General features: G+C 38.0%; 1 protein-coding gene across 1 annotated transcript in view; it reads right to left on the reverse strand.

Annotated features, from left to right (window-relative positions):
• The window catches only part of SRGAP1 (SLIT-ROBO Rho GTPase activating protein 1), a 189,778-nt gene that overhangs the window by 74,211 nt on the left and 92,039 nt on the right, over positions 1–23,528 (reverse strand). Inside the window, exons 6-7 of the mRNA XM_036761289.1 lie at positions 3,860–4,081; positions 1,790–1,891 (exon numbers count right to left, since the gene is read on the reverse strand). Of these exons, the coding sequence (XP_036617184.1) occupies positions 1,790–1,891; positions 3,860–4,081 (324 nt within the window). The remainder of the gene's footprint in view (positions 1–1,789; positions 1,892–3,859; positions 4,082–23,528) is intronic.

The raw sequence follows: 23,528 nt of genomic DNA on the forward strand, positions 1-23,528 counted from the left end.
GTCTAGTGGCAAGATAAAAGTCAAGACAACTGGGGATGGTCCAGGATGCAGTGCATGACCGTGGCCATTTTAAATTAAGGTCTTTCCCAGGCCTCTGTGTGTCTGAGGCAAGGCCCATTCAATGAGCAATACTTGTGGGTTATCCATTCATTTTACTACAATGTATAGTCTTCTGGTTTTGCTAAAAATGAGAATGTTCATATGTGTACACAATTCATTTCTCCTCACAGTGTATCGATTAGGTTTTGGGCAAACGTTGTACATATAAGAGTTGTAGTTGTTGTTTAGTTGTTTTCAGTCGTGTCTGACTCTTCATGACCCTATTTGGGGTTTTCTTGGCAAAGATACTAGAGTGGCTTGCCATTTCCTTCTCTAGCTCATTTTGCAGATGAGGAAACTGAGGCAAACAGGGAGAAGTGACTTGCCCAGGGTCACACAGCTACTATGTGTCTGAGGCTGGATTTGAACTCACAGATATGAGTCTACCTGACTCTAGTTCTACCACTCTATTCACTGTGTCACCTAGCTGCCCTGCATATTTAGAGTACCAACAGTTAAACCAATGTTTCTAAGTTGCCTAAAAATGCCCTGTTTTCTGCTACTTGGTTACCATCACTGAAGATACAGAAAGTGGCTGCCATATTCAATGCCCCTTTATAAAAAAAATATGTTTCTGATGTGATAAATCTTTTGACTATTGTGACTCATTGGCCAACTTTTGAAGATGCTTCTCCTTGGACTTAGCTAGGCCTGTGCTTGGTTAGTAGCCACAGGATGTCACTAAAGCAGTACTCTAAACCTTTCCAGCCTGGTAGAACTTTCTTGAGCTTGTACTGCACTGGTATCTGTAGCTATGAGAATTCAGGGTCCTCTCTATGCTGAACTTTCCAACATTTAACATAATTTAAAAGCATGAGGCTTTAGATTCAGACCCAGTGATGGACTCTGTAGCAATCACCTGAAGACCAACTTAGTTAGGTTTAGCAAGGCTCAAATGTCATGAAGTTGGTCACCAAGTGATGACCTTTTCTGGCCATTAACATCTCATAAAGACCTTCTACTAAGATGCAAAAAGGCTGTGATAGGAATCAGTGGAGGGACGACCAACACTGATGAAATCAAACGCCGCTGATGTATTGAAGCAAGTGATGCATTTATATTTAAGTGCAGGGAGTCTCTGATAATTTTTTTATGATGATAATAATAGCTAGCTTTTATATAGTACTTTAAAGTTTGCAAACTGCTTTGTACACACACACACACACACACACACACACACATAAAATCTCATTTGATTCACACAATAACCCTGGGAGGTAGATGCTACTAGCACTTCTTTAAAGTTTGCAAACTGCTTTGTACACACACACACACACACACACACACACACATAAAATCTCATTTGATTCACACAATAACCCTGGGAGGTAGATGCTACTAGCACTTCCATTTTACAGGAGGGGAAATGGAGGCTGAAAAGGTTAAGTGACTTCCCCAGGATCTCATAGTTGTTAAGAGCTAGGATAGGATTTGAACTCAGGTGTTGATTTCAAGACCAATGCTTTAACCCCTACACCTTTTACCTACAGAAGGAGTGTTAGATTTACTAATTACATATGATGCTATGAGCTATTTTTAGAGGTAAATGCTAAAATGGATGTGTTTTGTTATGAAGACAGAGCATTTAGCACGTTAATATTCTGACGCTGTTATGTGCTGTAAACAGTGACCAACGCCATAACTGTCATGGGAGTTTCAGATTATGCCGTGCCACGGAAAGAAATCTTACCTCCTCATTCTCGATTTTGAGCGTGGCCAGTCGTGACTGCAGCTGCTGATACCTGAGCATGAGTTCCGCTTGCACCGGCTGCTGGGCGCTGACCTGACAGACCTGCGAAAGAGCATCATTAGGCCTGAGTTTGAATTGAAAAAGCCAGACATTCTTACCACAACTTTTTAAAATACCAGATGAGTCACTACTGGTCCCTTAAGAATCCCCAATATACATCTTCTCTTAACAGCCAGCTCAAACACTCAATTTAAAATTTGTTCCTTTTGCATGAAAGGAAAGAACTGTATGCAGTGATGTGGCCTAGGTGTCACTGTGAGAACAGCATCTGTGTAGGATCTAGCTCAAAGATGCCTGGAGATCAGGCCTTTATTAAAGTTCACGCTCCAGGAACTTTCTTAATGACTGAAAAATACTGTCACAGAGAGTCGCATCAAGGGGGAACAAAATCTAAGATAGATTAGTATGGTGTCTTTCAACTAAACTAAGCATCAGCTGAGTCACAGAGCCCACGCTGAGCTAAAGTCATCATCACAATTAAATAAGCATTTATTAAATGTCTACTACGTGCTAGGCACTGTGCTAAGCGCTGGCAACGGAAATAGAAGTAAAAATCCATCCCTGCCTTCAAGGAGCTCACAGTCTAACGAATACTGAAGCTTAGGTTTTGGTGCAATATCTATATGATTTCAGTGATAGCACTTTTCTCTGGGGTTTTATCTGTTTAAATTTTGTGCCCTCCCTCACCTAGTTTTGAACCTACCCCCGAAATGTTCACAGACACATTTATTTAGATCAGAAAACTACTTGAAAGATAATTCTCCTCAACTTCTTTTTACACATAAGGCAACTGAGAACCAGAAATGCAAGTGACTTATCAAAGATTACACCGGTAATAAATGTCAGATCTGGCATTACTACTCTACACCCTGAAGGAGCTGTATGGGCTCCTCTATAGGCTCGAGTTCTCATAGGTTGCTTGGGATAGCCCTTGGTACAGTTGGGGATGGGTAGAGAAGGGCTCTAGATTCACTCAATTTCAGAAAAAAAAATATAGAGTCTGTTTTTGAGTTCAGGAGATGCTGGCTACAGTCATTCCTCTCTAGGACATGCTCTCACCCCATGACCATTTAAACTTGGTCATGTTTGAGAAATAAAAATATAGCAACCATTTCCATTTTGTAGATAAAGCAATTTTGTAGATAATTCAATTCAGTAAGCACTTATTAAGTGCCTACTATTTACAAGGCACTGTGCAGGGCATACAGAGGCAGAAATAAAATAGCTGCCTACTCAAAAAGCTTACTTTGCATTTAAGTTAGCTATCTTCCTAGTCAGAATTTTGTGTCTTTGAGCATACGTATGTTAGTCTGTGACATTTCCAATCCAGTCATTCTTCCCCAGAAAAAATAAAATGATAATTAAATTAGAACTACTTAAGAAGTAGAATGTTCTGTTTTCAAACTTTAGACTTCATCTTATATGAAAAATATGATATTTTATTTAACCTCCATAGATATGATTATCAATGCATATATTACACAGTCTTGTCAGTATAACCATAGTAACTGAGAATTTTTTTCTCTGAGTACTGTCTTGTACATTTGGTCTATCTCGCTTTATGTAGTAAATTCCAAATAATTTGTTCTTCTCGTAGCTGTCATGATTGGAATTATTATCTAAGGACAGAAGTGTAAATAATTAACTCTTGAAATTCACTTCAATTATAATTTTCAGAAAATGGATATAAACAAGAATTTAAGACAGAATATTTTTCTCTGTAATTTTTTTGGTTCTGCCATTGTGGATGTTTCTATAAAAATAATTTTCCTTCTCCACCTTTTCCTGCCATTTTAAAATTAGTTCCCCACACGGCATTCTTTAAATGGCCATCAGTACTAGCTGAACTTTGCACAACATTACAAATAATGTAAGAGGGAAGGCTGGGAAGCTATAATGATAACTTTTTGTGAGACTATGGAATCAGATAGTACACTGGATTGGTAGAGGTATTGAGAAAGGCAAGAGAAGGATCACCCTCTTCAGTTCAAGCAGTCAGCAATTACGGACCTCATCACCCATGTGAGACTGAAACTCAAATTTCATTGGTGGGCAGAAGGCGGCAGGGTACATCTCCATGAATCTCTGCTTATCACTCCGGGGCTCTAAATTATCAACTGCATTCTCAATGATATCCAGGCCTTCGTGTCTGGAGGTTTCAAGGTTATACTCTGCAGAGAGATATGTTCTTAGGGCTCTGTTCAGACTGGCGTGGTATCCAAGGTCACAGCACTAAAGAGGGGAAAAGGCAAAAACAGAATGAATCACAGGAAGGAAGAGATAGAACAGGACTGTTTACATTTTCTATATATACGATGAGATCCGCTGTCTTACTCTAGAATGATCTCGCAGGCAAAACCTAGAGGAATGCAAAGATACACTAGTATTTCAGATTTTGCATATGACATCAAACCCTGTGAAATCATAGGATCATAGATTTAAAGCTGGGAGTGACTTTTAGTAATTACTTAGTCCAATTTTTCCTACTTTACAAAGGGGTGAAATACTTGGGATTCAAACCCAGGTCCTTTCACTCCAAATTCAATGCTCTTTTCACTAGATCATAACATTTCTTCCAGATCATGAGGTAGGGGAAATGGTTAGCAATGACTTCTCCCCTTAAATCTCCCTTGGTAATTTCCTCTTTAACCCTCTAATGCACTTATTATGTAATATCATGTATAATTAATAGCTACCCTTCTTGGTGTCTTATTTCCTTACTAGTTTGTAAACTTCTTGAAGGCAGGAACTGTCTTATCTAAATTTTGTATGTTTTACAGCACCTAGAATAGTACTCTATACTTATTATGTCCTTAATAAGTATTATAGAAAAAGAACTAGAAATGGGGTGGGGGGTTGTAATGTTAATGGGATATGAAGATCTTTCCTGCCCATTAATAGGTTTCATATGGAGCCCATTAAGGGAAGCTTGCTTAGGAGAGGCTTGCTCAGGGGAAGGCTTTCATACCTTTTGGTACTACGTTGATTAGGCACTGAGATAGGAGGGTTGTGATTCCTTCTGGCTCTGAGAAGTCTATATATTACTCTGAGTTGGTATTTTTGCTTGGTGGGTTCACTTATGAGAAGGATCTTTTGATTTTCTGGTCAAGACTCTGAGTAGCCATATGTTCAGACCTGCAACTGCTCAGATGTAAAGGCTCTCTCGGTTCAGTGCTGTATGTAAAGTGTATAGCAATACTGCTTTGATCAGGCAGTTAAGAGCCCTGTCTGTTGGTCTTTATGCTAATTTTTCTGCTTGTATTTTCTCTGAGTTCAGGGGGCTGACTTTTCCCCTGAACTAGTAAATGTAATTAAAGAAGACTGTTGACCCCTTTAAAGTTGCTTTCCTTTAAAAGCAGATCAAAGAACCTGTGCTAGCAAGCCATCCTGGGTATGCTAGGGTGCTTGCCGCTACAGGGTGTAGGAGAGAAGGGAAGGAAAGGGAGTAAGTATTTAGTGCCACCATGTGTCAGACACTGTGCTTTATACAAATATTATCTCCTTTGATCCTCATAACAATCCTGCAAGGTAAGTGCTATTATCATCCCCAATTTACAGTTGAGGAAACTGAGGTGGACAGTGATTAAGTGACTTGCCAAGGTTTACACAATTTGTAAGGCTGAATTTGAACTCGGGTCTTCCTGACTCCAGTCCCAACATTCTATCCACTGAGCCACCGGCTACCTCCAGAGTGAGGCAGTTGTATGGCTTGTTGAACAGATAAGAAGGGAAGATGGAAAGGAGGCATAGGAAGTAAAAGCAGAATTAAATTCGAGAAAAGAACAGAAACATCACTTCCCATCATTCCCCTTGGCGTTGGTGCCATCCTCTCTTGTTCTACCTTCGAGGAAAGGGCCCTTGGAGTATGTCAATCATCCTCACTTTTTCTTTACCTTGGTCATGTTTTTCTCTTTATTCTCAGGGAAGCTAATTTTAAAAGCAGGGCTCTGATAAGTTAGTGATGTGTGCATGATGGACTGTAACACAATATTCAAAAGAAACCAGATCACTCCACTGCAGACCTGATTTGTCACATAGAAGTAAACAAGTGCATAGATTTGTTCACTAGAACTGCTTTGATAACCTTGTCATATGAGGGTTATCTAAGAACTAGGGACTGTTTAAACCTGGAGATGAGAAGGATTAGGGGGACATGAGCATTGTCTTTAAATATCTGATGAGCTATCTTAAAGGAGAGGGAGTATCAGATGTGGTTTGCCCTATTCCAGGACAAAATATGAGGAAGTTACAGAGTAAAAGAATTTGGTTTACCAGGATAATGTCCAAACTATTCTCTATGTCTCCCAAAGATGAGGCCCCTTCAAACTTTGTTGTAATTTAAGTGAATTGTTGCCTGGTCTGGCCCTGCTCCATTCTTCTTCCGCAGGTTCCATCCCCCCATTCCTCTAAGCTCCAGAATTTTTGGATATGCCACTGCCTTCTCCAAATCGGGAATAACAGTTTGTAATCTCAGTCAAAAGATATTGCCATAGAGTAGAACTACTCAACCAGAAAAAAAAACTGCTCTTACATTCCTTAATGATACCATACCAAGAAAGTGTTGTTTGTTTTTTTTTTTTTCCCAAATCAATAGTTGCAACTAGCCTATTGGAAACAGGTCATCAGTCATCCATTGTGTGGATGACTGGTCACTTGTGGTCCTCAATAGAGGAGGGCCACTCAGATATAAAAAAAATGAATTATTTAAGATCTTTTAAGTTTCAGCCTTAGATATACGAACTGAACAAATGTTTTATTTTTCCTGCTCCATAAAAGTGCAACAGTGTGTCATTACGTGAAACTCATAGAAATTTAAAAATAACTTTATTTTAAAATAGTTCTCACTATTTTTCAGTAAGTTCAAGACAAAAAAAAAGAGGTTTAACTGCATATTAAATAGATTTAAATTTCTCTGGGACAAATGATGTCTTGAACATACCTCACTCACTACTGTGGATATTGACAGACTCCTAGTAATTAAAGGAATTAAGCTGCCTGCTGATCAGGCCAGCTGCTTTATATTTTATGAATATGGAATCCAGTGGGACTTGGTAGGAAATTCAAACTGGGAGGATTGAAACTACACAATAGACTGTCTGATTTTTTTTTTTACATCAGAGGCCGAACCTCTCTTGTAGGCTTTTCTGGGGAAAAAAAATAACCAAAGAAACCTAACTTCTAAATTCTAGGTAATATAAGCTATATTCTTAGTACATAAAATAAATTATAAAATGCATATCTTTCATTCTTCAAGATTACCAGGTAGAACTTGGAAGAGGGAAAAAAATAAGCTATTACAAATAAATCAAAATCACTAGATAAAGATTTCTATCCCCAATACCTAGCACAATGCCTTTGCATGCACTAGACAATAAATGTTTGTTTAATTGAATTCATCAGATAGGCAGATATAGATATACAGATTTACATTTAGATCTATATATCTGCATCTCTAATGAATTCAATTTAATTAAACACACACACACATACATTGAGTCTCAACAGCAATGATCATACATCTTAATTTTTTCTATGACTTCAGTGATGAAGAAGGGAAAGCACTGCTTAATAACAGATTCATGAAGCTCCTTAGGGCAAACCTGGAAAGCCACAGTAGATGAACAACACACTCATCCATCCTTCTTGCCACAATTAGCTACTGAGTGGGGATGATTTTTTTTCCTAACTCCTCCCATCAGCCTGTAAATAATCAACACTACTGACCCCGAGGCTATATCAAAGGTTTTTAATTGCCCTTCTTTGGGGTACCTTTCAAAAAAAATGATATAATGCAAGCATTTCTTTGTTAGAGGGCATATCACTTGAGGCAGCGAGGCTGATATTGGAATTGTCTTTTTCCATATCACAATTTGAAACAAGATTGCATACATTCAGATTCAAGAAATTTGGTTAAAAGGGCCTAATGTAATTCCAGGGAGCCTATGAATTATTAATGATCTCAAAAGCCAGTCTCTCTACAAAGAGTTGAGTTATAACCCCAGCACATTTAATGGACTACACGAGAAACCAATAAAAGAGCTAATGAAAAAAAAGTTGAGGAGTATTGGAGGATGGAAAATTCTGAAGGGGAATCAGTCTAGTTAATATGGTGACAGGGAAAGCCTTAGAAGAGCTCAGTTCTCCCACAAGTACTCTTTATAGCAAAGATCTCAAAAGGGGCACCAGATCAGGTAATGTTCAAGAAATCCAAAGAGAAAACAACAGCTTCCTTCATCAAGCCCAAGACTGCACAAAAAAGATGGCTTGTGGGCACTGGGCAAGGGATCCTTCCCGAACAGTTAATAAGAATAGAGGTAAACTGGTTGAGAGCCTGCTAGTACTCACCAGTCATTCTCCAGAGGCACCTAATGTCTACAATGCTCTGATCTCCAGGAATACTCCCAGTGGCTGGAAGCCCTAGGGAGGCGAGAAGTCTTTTGACCAAAGACATTCAAGAGGGGCTGGAAGTCATCAGCACTATGACCACGGATGCTCCAGGGGACTTAAAGAGTACAGTTCTCTGACTGAGGACAGTCCAAGGGGCCAAAAAATAAAAGTTTTCAACCAAGAATAACTTATTCTGCAAGAAGCCTATGAGGGGAGGGGGAAGGAAATAGACCTTTAATAGAATGATTGACTTTCAAATATTCCTGATGAAAAGATGAGACCTAAGCAAAAACTTTGAAATGAAAACAGGAAATCAAGAGACACTTAGAAAAGTAATATAATTGGACATTGGGAAGAGACTAAATGATGATGAAGTGCTTACATCCTAATAGGAAAAGAGATATACTAGCCCTACAAATCTTCCAATGGTCACAAGCAGAATTAAATAAAATATATTAGGGGGTCAGGAAGGTGGTTTTATTGTGTCATTATGGTCTTAAATGAGGAATGAAAAGAGAAGGGAAAATAGAATACATTAGGAAATAAAGTGGTAAAACTTAATATTTCCTATAATTAGAGTGCATAAAAAAAGAATATACAAATATGGAGAAAATGGAGGGGGAGTAAAAATCATGTAAACTTCAGTCATCTGAATTAGACAAAGGAAGGTGGAATATATACACATATACACACACAGTGTTTGGTGTGGTATAGAAATATATTAATCTCAACTGATAAATAGGTGGGAACAAGAAGAGTGGAAATGAAGGTTTCAGAGGGTGAAAAGACTCAGTAAAGAAGAGTCACAAGCAAAGCAAACATTAACTTTGGGAGTTGGATCTTACGGGGTGATGAAAAGAAAATACAGTGCAAGAATCAGTGATTGGCAGCTAGGAGCAATGAAGTGAGAAAAAGCAAAAGAGTGAAAGAAATTGTTTTAATTATAGATTCCTAGCACTGATCATATGCCTTCTCTTTTATCGTCTTCCTTGAAAAGAAGTTTTGGGGACAGGACGAGGGTAAAAGAAAAAAAAATTACAAGAGGATATGATGGAAGGAGATACACAGTCATGAACGTGAATGGGACGAACTTACCCATAAAAGAGAAAAGAACAGGAGAAAAGACAAAATAGCAGAATCTAAAATATTGCTTCAAAACAAAAACACCTGAAATAAACATTCACATTTTGAAATGAAAGGCTAGAACAGAATCATGTTTGAGATAAAATGTAAAAATCATGATGCAGAGGACAGAGTGATAAGCCTGGAGTCTGAAAGACCTGAGTTCACATCTGGCCTCAGACACTTACTAGCTATGTGAGCCTGGGAAAGTCCCTTAACCTCTGTTTGCCTCAGCTTCCTCATCCATAAGATGAGGATAACAACAGTACCAACCCCCCCCCAGATTGTTGTAATGATCAAATGAGATGAGATCAAATGAGCTCTTAGCACGGTGCCTGGCACATAGCAAGGGCTAAATAAATTTAGGTAATATTATTATGATGATCTCAAAAAAAGGAGCAGTAAAGAGATGTGGTTAAAAGAGATAACAAAAAAACTACATTATGCTTAAAACAAATAAAGACAAAATGTTAATCTTTAATAGATATAGGCCACAATGCATACCATCCTATTAAATACATGAAGGAGAAGTTAACCAAATTATAGGGAAAAACAAGTAGCAAAACTATAATAGGTAGGGATATCTGTGTATTCCTTTTAGAACTAGACAAATCTAATTAAAAGATAAAAAAGAAAGAAGTTAATGATTTGAATAGAATTTTAGAAAAGTTACATAAGATTGATCTCTGGTGATTACTGACTAGGGGTAGAAAGGAATATACACATTGCATAGCTGCATATGACATCTTTAAAAAAAGTTGCATTTGCTAGGGCATTAAAACCTCCTAAACAAATTCAGAAAATTAAAAGCACACTCTTTAATGACCAGAGCAAAATAAAAATGAGAATCAATAAGGTGTTTGAAGGAAAGATTAAATTTTAAATGGATACTACTACTACCACCAACATCTATTAATATAGTGCTTTAAGGCTGACAAAGCATTTTATAAAAATCATTTCATTTGATCCTAACAACAACCCTGGAAAGTGGCTGCTATTTTTTTTTTCCATTTTACAGATGAGGAAATGGAAGTCGAGGAAAGGTTAAGTGACTTGCCCTGGGTCACACAGTGTCTGAGAACAGATTTGAATTTAGGCCTTCTTGACTACAGATCCTTTGCTCCATCCACTGCACCACTTTATTGCCTTCTAAGTAGAGATTAAACAATTTAATCCTAAAGACTTAGTGGGTCAAAGAAAAAAATAGTAGAAAAAATACAATTGCATTAAAGAAAAGGATGAGACAGCATAACAATACTTCTGTAATGTAATCCAAGGAGTCAAGGGGAAATTCATAATTCTATACCATCAATAAAAGAGAGAAAGAACACATCTTTTGGTTGAGCATGGAACCAAAAAATGACAAAAGCAAGAAATCAAAAACTCCAAGTAAACAGCAAACTAGAAATTATGAAAATCACAGAAGAGATAAATGAAATTGAAAATAGAAACCTACTGGCTTGAAAAATACAAAAATGTTAAACCATTTGCTCATCAGATTTTTTAATAGAGAGGAAAACCAAATTGATAATTTCAAAAAATGAAAAAAATGAGTACTCACAACAGATGATGAGGAAATAAAAGAAATCATTAGAAACTATATGCCAAAAAATCAATAATTTAAATGAAATGAATGTTTACAGAAACATAAAATACATTAACAAAACAAGAAAAAAATTTTAATTATCCCATCTCAGAAAAAATAAATTGAAAAAGCCATAAACTTCTAAAAAGCAAAGAAAACTAGGGCCACCTAGATTTACAAGTGAATTCCATCAAACCTTCAGAGAAAAAAAACTAATTCCAATGTTACATAAAATGTTTGCTAAAATAAGAATAGAAGGGATTTTATGAAATTCTTTCTATAAATATGGTTTGGATATCTAAATTAGAAAGAGGCAAAACAGAAAAAGAAAATTATAGATACCTTTCCTTAATGAATATCAATGCAAAAATACTAAATAAAATATTTAAAAGATACAGTAACATATAAAAAGATCATACACCATGACTACACTGAAATTATAACAGTAATGCATGGTTCCGTCTGTGTCAGCAAAATTATAGCTATAATAGGCCACATTTATTAAAAAAACAATAAAAATTATAAGATTATTTCAATACCTTAAAAAAAGCTCCTGACAAAATACAATACTCATGTTGAAAAATATTAAAAACCATAGGAATACATGGATCTTTTACTGATATGGTAAATTGTCTCTCTGTAGAAACCAAGAGCCAACATTGTCTGTGATGGAGAAATACTTCAGGACTTCCCAATAAGATTAGGGGAAAAGCAACCATTATCAAGTCATATAGTTTCAGAAATGCTAGATAAGACAAGAAAAAGAAATTGAGGGAATAACAACATGCAAAGAGAAAATAAAATTGTCACTTTTTTCATGATGGCCTACACAAAGAAGTCTAGAGAGTCAACTAAAATTAATTGAAACAATTTCAGCAAAGTAGTGCAAAATAAACACATAAAAATCATAATCCTTTCTGTATATTACTAACAAAACACAGCAGGATTACATAAAGAGGAATTATATTCAAAATAAATTCAGAACATATAAAACATCTTGAAACATGCCTACCAAGACACACAGAGGAATTATATGAATACAACCACATAACACATAAAGACAGCTTTAAATAATTGGAGAAATATTAATTGATTGTGGTTAGGCTGTTACAATATAATAAAAATGACAGTACCATGTAAATTAATTTACTTACTAGTACCACAGCAATCAAACTGACAAAGTTATTTTATACAACTGGACAAAAACAAACAAATGGCTAAAATCTCAGAGGAAATAACAAACAAAAGTGGGGAGAAAGGGGTCTAGCAGAACTAGATTTTGAACTACAGTATAAAATAATCAAAATTATTTGGTAGTAATTAAAAAAAACTAGAAAATTTGATCAGTTGAACAAAGGTACAAGGTCCAAAAGCAAATGAACATAGCAGCACAGTGTTTAAGAAATACAAGGATATCAATTAGTGGTGTAGGACCTCACTCTCCTATAGAAATTGTGGGGGGAAATGGTAAAGCAGTCTGATAAAGCAGAAATTAGGCTTAGACGAATACCTTACACCACATATATAAGCTTCAAACAGGTACAGACAAAGATGTGAAGGGTTACATCATAAACAAATTAGAGGGGTAGTAAAGAAGACAGTTTTCACCAACATAGAAGAGTTCTTAACCAAACAGGTAAGAGAAAGATCACAGAAAATAAAATGGACATTTTTGATTTGTGAAAAATTGAAAAGGTTTTACACAAGCAAAATAATGTAGTTAGAATTAGAAATGAAACAGCTAATTGGGAAAAATTCTTTGTAGCAAGTTATTCTCATAAGGGTCAGCTACCAAAGATATTTGGAAACTGATTCAAATATATAAGATAGATAACTGGTCAAGGAAAATGAACAGACAGTTCTCAACAAAAGACATGAAACTTTTCAACAACTATTTGAAAAAATGCTTCAAAATACTAAAAAGAGAAATGCAATTCAAAATAGCTCTGTGGTTTCACCTCACACCTATCAGATTATTTAAGATCAATATTTTACTGGGGCATCTGACTTCTCCCTCATGACCCAAGAAGCTTATTATTGGGAAAACCTAATCATCCTGCAAGACCCAATTAGCCTTGGCACACCACTTCATCACCCCACTCTGCCCCTCTGATAGAAGGGTGAAGCCATGAACTTCCAAATGTCCACTTTAGGAGAAGCTTAGCTTGAACATTTCCTCTTTTCTCACCTGCTGCTTTTGACTTTTCCACCATGTCCCCGCATCAGGTACCTTCTCTATCCTGCCCTGAACTTAGCAGCTTCCTTGTATGTGTTGTCTTCCACCATTAGACTGGAAGCCCCTTCAGGACAGAGACTATCTTGTTTTGTATTTGAATACCCAGTAGTAAGCACAGTGCCTAGCACACAGCAGGAGTTTAATAAATGTTTATTGAATGAATAAATGAAAAAATATAATAATGACAATTTTTGAAGGTGCTGTCTATGCTAATGCAGTACTGGTGGAACTATGAATTGTTCCAGCCATTCTGGTAATGAATTTAGAGCCACACCCAAAAAGTCAGATGTGTAGACCTAGTGATAATAACACTATGCAAAGAGATCAAAAATAGAAGGAAAAACCACATACATAATACATCCATTATACACACACACACACACACACACACACACACACACACATACACACACAATATAGTAGTGTTTTCTATTATGAACTAAGGAGGGGAGGTGCCCATCAATTGGAGATTAGCTGAACAAATTTTAGTTTATGCAATAGAATATGATTGTTCCATAAGAAATAACAAAAGGAACAGATCAGAGAAGCCTGAGAAGACTCCTATGAACTCATGAAAGTGAAGTAAGAAAAATCAGGAGAAAGCTTTTAAAACAACTACAGCATTTCAAAGAAAAAAAAAACTTTTAAAGACTTAACTCTAATCATTGCAATAACCAACTCCAGAAGACAGATGATAAAGTTCTACCTCTTGACAAAGAGGGGGCGAACTCAAAGACATTGAGGGTGAGACAAACATTTTCAGGAATGACCAATGCGTTGATTTTGTATTGTCTGACTATTTGTAACAATGGAAGGCTTTGGGCAGGTAGGGGGGGCGGGGAGAGAGGAGGTGGAGAAGAGGTAGAAGGGCATGTGGGAGTAATAGTGATGCCAATAAAAAAGAAAAGGAACAAACATTTAAAAATAGGCATAGAATCAAGTAGAATAGAAAGGAGTTGAGAGATACACAGAGACAAACAGGGACAATTTTGCAACTAAGGCAAATTTCTTACATTTTTTAAGTGCATTAAATAGTTGCAATTTAAGATCATCTCTCTTGCTGTCCTTTGTATATGGAAATCTCATCTATGGATGGTTATCAAGTTCAGAATAACAAAAAAATTAAAATTAACTTCTTAAAAAAGTTTTTGAAGGAGTACCATAAAACTGTAGTTTAAACCTGAGGAAGAAGTGACTATGGGAGGGAACAAATATATATCTCAGAAGCTTCTACTGAGGCCTCCACTATCCATTATCTTGAATCACCACAGTAGACCCTTATGCTAATGGATCAGGGCTACAACTGGTTAATAGGATGTAGATGATGCAAGCTGTGATGTTGTGATAAACAAAATGAGAAATGGATGATGAGTGTGGTAGAAGTTAGGTTGAAAAGGGATTTTTACAGTTACAGAGGCTCATGGGAAATAAGTTTGCTAGGTACCATATTACTAGTAGACATAGTAGACAGAAAGCTGACCTTAGAATCAGGAAGAATGGAGATTAAACCCTGCCCCTGACAAATACTAGTTGTGGGATCAAGGGCGAATATCACTTTACCTTTCAGTACCTCAATCAACTCTCTGAGCCTATGAGTTAATGATGAGTTGGCAACCTGAATTGTTGGTTTGTATTTCCATGCCACGGAAAGTTGTTTTTGCCTTTCTTTGAGTCTCTAAAGCTTGCTTAGCACAATGTCTGACAAATAATAAGTGCTTAATAAATATCTATTGCTGGCTGATGTCCCAAATATCAGTGACATCAAAGGTCAGGATGAAAAAAAAGTGAGGGGAGGGATGTGTATGAATACTAAAAGTTGCACTTAGGTGTGTACGTAGCTTCAAACTTCCAAATGGCTTAGGAGTTTTGTTTTTCCTACTTTTGTTCATTTCTCCCCCTTATGCATTCTACAATCCAGGCAAATTGTCCCTTCTTGCTGTCCTGTATACAAAGCATGCCATTTCCTATCTCTGTGCTTTTGCTTAGGCAGTTTCTCCTGTCTGGAATGCCCTCTTTGCTCTGGGAACGCCCCAGTTTCTTTCAAATCGCAGCTCAAGTGCCACCCAGCTGCTAGGGTATCCTCTGAAAAAGGACCCAGTATCTATCTTGTATACACTTTGCATATGTTTATATGTGTAAAAATTATCTTCCATGATAGAATACAAGTTCCTTGAAGGCAAAAGCAATCTCATTATTGGCTTATTCCCTGGGCCTGGCACAAAGTCAGACTTTAACGAACTGATTGCATGATTCATGGAAGTTAGAGATCTAGTAGGATTTATAGGCAGAAGAGAGACTTCATATTTTCCACATCCTCCCCTACCTGGTTAGTTCTCTTTTCTTTTTTCTTTTCACTGATTTATGAGTCAATGACTCAAATTACTCTGATGAAGCATTACCTCCCCAAATCCTCACTATCCTTTCAATACAGTGGCTCTAAATAAAGGTGCAGCTCAAGCAGCCTGAATAATCAACAGTTATCCATCCAGTCATTTAATGGCAGCTATTAAACACCTACTATGTGCCAGACACTGTGCTAAGTGGTGAGAGTACAAAGACAGAGCAAACTACCACGTCATCCACGGGTGACTTTAAGAAGATGGCAATCATATAATTACAGCTCTTTGACTTACCAAGTATATGTAAGAAGGGAAGGGAGAAATATGTCTTTGGAATAACTATCTATCTATTCCTCCTTCAGTATTTCTGGCTATAATATTCTCCACCAGAAATGACATTTTCTGGGAGGAGAGATGCCTCTGAGGTCTGAGTTGGAAGGTATAGATAGATGGTAGACATTACCTAAGCTTCTACCGGGTCTTTATGTACATCTGTTATCTTTCCCTCTCTAAGGTACCTTTGTCTTCATTGCCTGATAAAGGACAAGGAGCTTGCCTATAGCTCCCATGAGTCACTAGAGGAGGAGCCCACTCTAACCTATTTCTTGATGCCATCTTAACAACCTGGCCAAGCATTTAGGAAGAATAGTTGTCAACTGTCTCTTGATCAATAAGTGGTCTAAATGACAAATGGGTAAGATGGAAACAGATGCAAAGTATGAAATGGAAAGATGGATGTTAATGGTGTGGTACAGAGTGCAGTAAAGTGAATGGTAATTTGTAGGTTTCCTGACCTGCCTGCAGCCAAATCTATGGATTCTACAAATGTTTCCCCAAGGCAGATCCAAAACAGTGTACCCCATCCCCTAGGCTGGACTCTGGAGCCATTCTGAACCAAATGGGTTTCCAAAGGGAAACCCATTTATATATGATATATAATATATATATGCTATATATATTATATATCATATATAAACCCTTATATATTTTTGTGCACATGCTTAATGGAGAGGAGAGGATAAAGTGCCGGTGGATCAAAAACTCACCTATTTTCCTGCTAGATTTTCTACATGTTTTCCTAGTCTATCTTATTTTGTTAAATACTCTTTCTATTTACTGAATTACAGTAACAGCTAACATTTATATAGCACTTACCAAAGGCTCTCCTAAGCACTTTATGATTATTAGTTCATTCAAGTCTTACAATAACCCTGGGAAGTAGTAGTTGTATTCTTATCCCCATTTTACAGGTGAGGAAACTGAGGCAAACAGGGTTGTTAAGTGACTTTTGAAGGGACACCAGCAAGTAAGGGTCTGAGGCTAGATTTGAACTCTGGTCTCTTTGACTCTAGCTGCCCAAAAGGAAGGTGATGTCTGTAAGGCATCATTGAGGGCAATGAATTTTGAGCTGAAAAATACTGAAAGTATGTAATCAAAAAGTGGAATTGAACTACTCCATCACTAGACAGCTACAGGTTCAACGCCTGCATCCCAGAGCAGTGAGGGTCATCTGGGCAATTAAACAGTAACAAAAAAATTCCCTAGGAAGAAGTTATAGCAACCTCTTTAAAAATTTGAGCAAGGTTTTTTCAGGTCTGTGACACCATCCCTAATGGAGACATTGTGCTTTAGTCACTGGTCTCTAAATCTTCCTGTCTACATACTGCTACTGGTTAAACATTTTTGAACATGCATCTCTAACAGATGTTTGTTTATTTATATACTACATACCTGAACGTGGTCCTAAGTTCAATTTATTTCAATGGGAGCTTTAAATGGCTAACACAGCTAAAAAGGGGGACTATAGCTCCAAATTGAAGGACATTGTTGATTGCGCTCAACAAATTCTTGACAGTCATTCTTCAACTCCATCCTGTGCTTAAGGTTTTGTTGAAATCCAATAATTTCCTTCTTCCCTGATATAATTTAGTTATTTTTGTGAGTCACCTTACCATCAGGGAATAGACTAAGTATACTTAATATTTTTTACCTTTTTTTATTAGTTTATTTATTATTTTCAACATTCACTTCCATAAATTTTAAATTTTCTCCCCCTCCCTTCCATGTATACTTAATTTTTTTGAAAATATCTGCTAGGGGGGTGGAGCCAAGATGGCAGCTGGAAAGCTGGGACTTGCAGAGCTCTCCCCCAGGTCCCTCCAAAAACCTATAAAAAATGGCTCTGAACAAATCCTAGAACTGCAGAACCCATGAAATAGCAGAGGGAAGCAGGGCTCCAGCCCAGGACAGCCTGGATGGTCCCTGGGTAAGGTCTATCGCACAGAGCTGGGAGCAGAGAGGAGCAGAGCCCAGTGTGGGCTGCGCCTGGACCAACTAGACCGGGAGGTGGGTGGAACAGGCCCTAGTGCCCTGAATCAGTGAGCTGTGGCAGTTACCAGACTTCTCAACCCACAAACACCAAAGACAACAGAGAAGGTTAGTGGGAAAAGCTGTGGGGGACAGAGTGGAAGGAGTTTGCGGTTCAGCCACCGCCCTGGGGACAGCGGGGGTGGTGCAGCTACAGAACTAGAGCTGCAGTTGCTTTTAGCCCCAGGCCCACCTGGTGGGAGGAATTAAGTGGTAGATCAGAGCAGGAGTGCAGAGCCTGCTTAAGATCTGAGTCACAGTCCCAGTTGGTGGTTCTCGGGAAAGGAGGAGGCTGGTGTGGCAGAGCTTGCTGTACAGAAATAGCTCTGAAAACAACAGCACAGCCCCTCAAGCTTGAGAAAAAGTACTTTCTCAGTGAAAAGACCAGAGCTGAATAGAATATTTGACTTTCAAACACAAGAATCAAGAGAAGCATGAAAAGGTAATCAAGAAAGAGAAATCATAAAGGACTTACTAAAGTGGAACTGTTTTGTTTACATTCCTACATGGAAAGATGATGTGTATAATTCATAAGGTTCATTCACTATTAGCGTAGCTGAAGGAAATATACATACACATACATACACACACACACACACACACACACACACATAGACAGAAGGCACAGGGTAAGTTGAATATGAAGGGATGATATCTAAAAAAATAAAATAAAATTAAGGGATGAGAGAGGAATATATTGAGAGAGGGATAAAGGGAGAGATAGAATGGGGTAAATTATCTCACATAAAAGTGGCAAGAAAAAGCAGTTCTGTTGGGAGGTAAGGGGGGGCAAGTGAGGGGGAATGAGTGAATCTTGCTCTCATCAGATTTGACCTGAGAAGGGAATAACATACACATTCAATTGGATAGCTTACTCCACAGGAAAGAGATAAAAAAGGGGGGATGATAGGAGGGAGGGCAGATAGGGGGAGGAGGTAATCAAAAGCAAACACTTTTGAAAAGGGACAGGGTCAAGGGAGAAAATTCAATAAAGGGGGATAGGATAGGAAGGAGAAAAATATAGTTAGTCTTTCACAACATGAGTATTGTAGAAGGGTTTTGCATAATGATACACATGTGATCTATGTTGAATTGCTTGCCTTCTTTGGGAAGGTGGGTGGGGAGGGAAGAGGGGAGAGAATTTGGAACTCAAAGTATTAAAAGCAGATGTTCAAAAAAAAGCTTTTGCATGCAACTAGGAAATAAGATACACAGGCAATGGGACATAAAAATCTATCTTGCCCTACAAGAAAGTAACGGAAAAGGGGATGGGGGGGAGTGGGGTGACAGAAGGGAGGGTTGACTAGGGAAAGGGGCAGTCAGAATATATGCTGTCTTGGAGTGGGGGGAGGGTAGAAATGGGGAGAAAATTTGTAATTCAAAGTCTTGTGAAAATTAATGCTGAAAACTAAAAATATTAAATAAATAATGATTTTTTAAAAAATCTGCTAGACATGGCTGATATGGAGACTTCACATATATAATGGGTATCACTGCTTGTCTTCTCAATAGGTCGGGGAGGGGCTTGAAGGAGAGAGAGAATTTGGAACTCAAAGTATTTGCTAGGTAGCATATTAATGACAGTCACTCATCATCATAGAAAAAGTCAGCAAATTGGGGACACTTATCTTTTTGTAAAAGAAAAACATATACCATCTTTAAGTGTCTGAGACTGGATTTGAACTCAGGTCTTCCTGACTCCAGGCCCAGTGGCCCTACCTACTGGGCCACCTATTTATTCTAATACATAATGATGTAAATACAAATTAATTGTGGGAGAGCAGATACTAGCAGCTGGTTGGGATGGAGGGTAGGGAAAGCTTCATATAGATGATAAAGCTTCAGCTAAGTCTTGAAGGAAACAAAAGATTTCAAGAAGCAGAGAAGGGAGTAAACTCCATGTATGGGACACAGTGCAAAGCCAAGGACTTGGATGATGTTTTGCCATTTACAAGGAACAGAAAGAGGACCAGTTTGACTGGACCATGGAGTGCATGAAAGGGAGTAATATTTAAAAAGACTGGAAAGGTAGTTTGTGACAGCTAGGTTGTGAAAAGCTAAAGAGAGGAGTTTATATTTGATCCCGGGCAATAGGGAGCCATTGGAGTTTATTGTGGAGGGGAGTGACATGGTTAAACCTGTGCTTTAGGATATCGCTTTTGGTGTGAGGAAGGATTTCAAAGTAGAGAGAAGGTTGCAACTGAGGCAGGGAGGATGGTATAGGTGAAAAGGGAGAACTGCTTAAACGATGGTGGAGGAGAGGGGTGTTTATAGAAGTAGGACAATTAAGAGAGCAATTGAGTAGAAATATTGGGTGAGGATGAGTGAGGAGTCAAGGTTAATTCTGAGCCTGCAGACTTGAATGAGTAGAAAAATGGGGCTGCCCTTAAAACCAATAAATTGAACTAAATTATTATGGACTTTGTAAAAGACCCATCCCCTTAGAGCAAGGATTCTAAATCGAGTCTGTGAACTCAAAAAACATTTTGATAATTGTATTTCAACTTAATTGGTTTCCTGCATAATTCTATGTATCCTACACATTTAAAAACAGAGAGAAGGGGTCCACAGGCTTCACCAGCCAACCAAAGGGTTCCAAAAAGGCTAAGAACTGTTACTTCGCAGGAAACAAGGTTTCCCAATCTTCCTCTTTTTTTTAAATTAAAAAAAAATTTTTTGGAAGGGGTGAAGGCAGAGCAATTGGGGTTAAGTGACTTGCCCAAGGTCATACAGCTAAGTGTGTCAAGTGTCTGAGGCCAAACTTGAACTCAGGTCCTCCTGACTCCAGGGCCAGTGCTCTACTCACTGCACCACTTTGCTGCCCCCTCCCCCCCCAATCTTCTCCTAACTCAATGAATTAAAAAATGTTCATGATCTTGAAAGAAAGAAAGGATGACAGAATCATTATTCCTCAACATTTTAGGTTCTCAACCCAGGGTCCCTCTATAATTGCCTTAATAGATACTCAGCTCTAATTGGGAACACACCACTATAACTGGATGGATCTGAACTGATAAATCTTAATGAAATTCCTATGATGTAGGGAAAAAGTCAAATTCATTAAGAAAACTTTTCACTCTGAATAAGTTGTTTTTTTTTTTTTAAGCAGCCTCATTACGCTGGAGACACAAAGATTCAACCAAAAGATGCTACATAGCTCATTATTCAGAAATGACAATATAAAGACGCCCCACAACAGAAGAATCTCCCTCTACATGAACAGCTAATAAAACAGATTACATACATTTTTACAAAGCAAATTAGTGGGCTGTGGGAGGTTATTGAGCTGCAATAATCCATGATGGCTAGTAAGATTTATTCTCTAACTCCTGAAATAATCCATGCACTTCTATGTAGAACTATTAACATCTAGAAAGATGCACGTTGAAGATGACAAATGTTCTGCTCTTACTGTATAAATGGAATGGATCAGTATACTAAAAATGCTTCATTATTCAAGACACTGGGTTACATGTATCCACCACAAGATAGGCAGTAACTAAGCGGTGCAGTGGACAGAGCATTGGGTCTAGAGTTAGGAAGACCTGAGTTCAAATCCAGCCTCAGATATTACCTAGCTATGTGACCCTGAGCAACTCATTTAACCTCGGTCTGCCTTAGTTTCCTCACCCGTAAAATGGACACAATAATAAAACCTACATCTTAGGATTGTTATCAGGATCAGTTGGGACAATATCTATAAAGTGTTTAACACAGTAACTAGCATATTTTTGGCTGCTGAATGGTTTCACTTGTGTCTGTAAACCCCTTTTGGGGCTTTCTTGGCAAAGATACTGGAATGGTTTGCCATTTCCTTCTCCAGTTCATTTTACAGATGAGGAAACTGAGGCAAACAGGGAGACGTGACTTGCCCAGGGTCACACAGCTAGCAAGTGTCTGAGGCCGGATTTGAACTCAGGTCCTCCTGACTACAGACCCTACCTAGCATATATTAGGTACTTAATAAATGCTTGTCCCCTTCCCTTCCCCATTAAGAGCATGTGCAGGCGTGGAATAGGTTTGAAAGAAGCTTTAGCCAGTGGAATGAACGTCACTTTGTGGGTGCCAATGTTCATTTAAAAAGCTCAGGTTTGTGGGAATATGAATTTGAATCCAGCTCAGGGAGGCCTAGTCAAAGGATTCTAGAATCCAGAGTTGGAAGGGATATTAACAGTCATTTCATCCAATTCTTTCATTTAACAGATGGGACAAGGGAACAGAAGTAATTTTAGGGTAGGAATATACTCTGGACTCCAGGGCCAGGAGGCAGTGGATGACGAGTTTAGAAAACAGATCACAAACCTCCTAAGACATAAAACACAACAGTGACAGGGGAATTCAGCTGTCTTCAAGTCTGCTAAAAGCAGAACAGTCGATAAATTCTTGACTCTAATGATATTTTCATTCTTTGAAAGGTATGAGGTGGATTGTTATTCTGGATGGGTTCTGACTAATAAAAGAGGAAATGTTTGCTGAGACATCATTGAGCTGACGATGTTGTAAGCCGGTACTGACTCGGGCTAATTTGGTGAATGAGTTTCAAGACTGGAATGAAATGAAAGACTCATACACCCTCTAACAGTTAACTAAAGGAGACTGCTTTGGCCCTAGCACAGGTACGCTATTTAGGCCTAATTTAGTTGGGTGGAGCTTCTCTGCCTCTGTGGGCCCTGCTGGTGTGGCTAAGGGAGGAGAGGTAGGGACTCCAGGGCCGGCTTTTGTACTTCTGCCCCCAGGAAGCCAATTAAGTCTCCAGGACAATTACACCATCAGTTTCGGTAAAGAGCTGTGGAAAGTAAAGGCTGTTTTTGATATTTTTTTTTTCTAGGACAATTCTAGAAAATTGAGGACAATAAATTTTTAAAAATTAGTTTCAAATTTAATTTTGTACTATTTTTCTATGGCCAGGAGATGAAATCTCACCCTTAGTGGTGACTCAGTCAAGTTTGCATAATTTTAAATGAATGGATTATCCTTGGGCAGCTAAGATGTTTCCATATACAACTGTACCACCAGGTCTTATGTGAGCTGGCCCATTTATAGACTGTTTTCATAGACACTACCCTGAAGTTTTAATGAGTCTACCATCAATCCTATTTTTAAAACATGTCCAATAAAAAATATTTTCAAATCGATAAAAAAGGTGGGGATTAAAAGGAAGGGTCTATTCAGGGAGGGACTAGTCAGTCATAAGTAAAACAAACTCCAAGATTGGAGGGTGGATCAAAAGGAGAAGAAAGAAAGAAGAAAGAGAGAAAGAAAGAGAGAAAGAAAGAAAGAAAGAAAGAAAGAAAGAAAGAAAGAAAGAAAGGAGAGAGAGAGAGAGAGAAAGGAAGGAAGGAAGGAAGGAAGGAAGGAAGGAAGGAAGGAAGGAAGGAAGGAAGGAAGGGTAAAAAACTAGGATCAGATCTGGGCAATGGGAAGAAAAGATTTGCATTACTGAGCACATTACTGATAACCCTACTCTCTCACTACCCTCTTCTTTGTAAAGAGGGGGTGGTGGATAAAGAGAGGAAAACTATAAGATAAGATGGAGGGAAATACACAACACTTCATCATGGAGTAGCATTCGGTGGCTAAGAGAGGTGTATGGTATTGCCAAAAATAGAAAAAAGAAAAGGAAAAAAAAAGTCATTGTGCATT

This window comes from Trichosurus vulpecula, chromosome 5 (assembly GCF_011100635.1).
Source record: "Trichosurus vulpecula isolate mTriVul1 chromosome 5, mTriVul1.pri, whole genome shotgun sequence".
NCBI lineage: Eukaryota > Metazoa > Chordata > Mammalia > Diprotodontia > Phalangeridae > Trichosurus > Trichosurus vulpecula.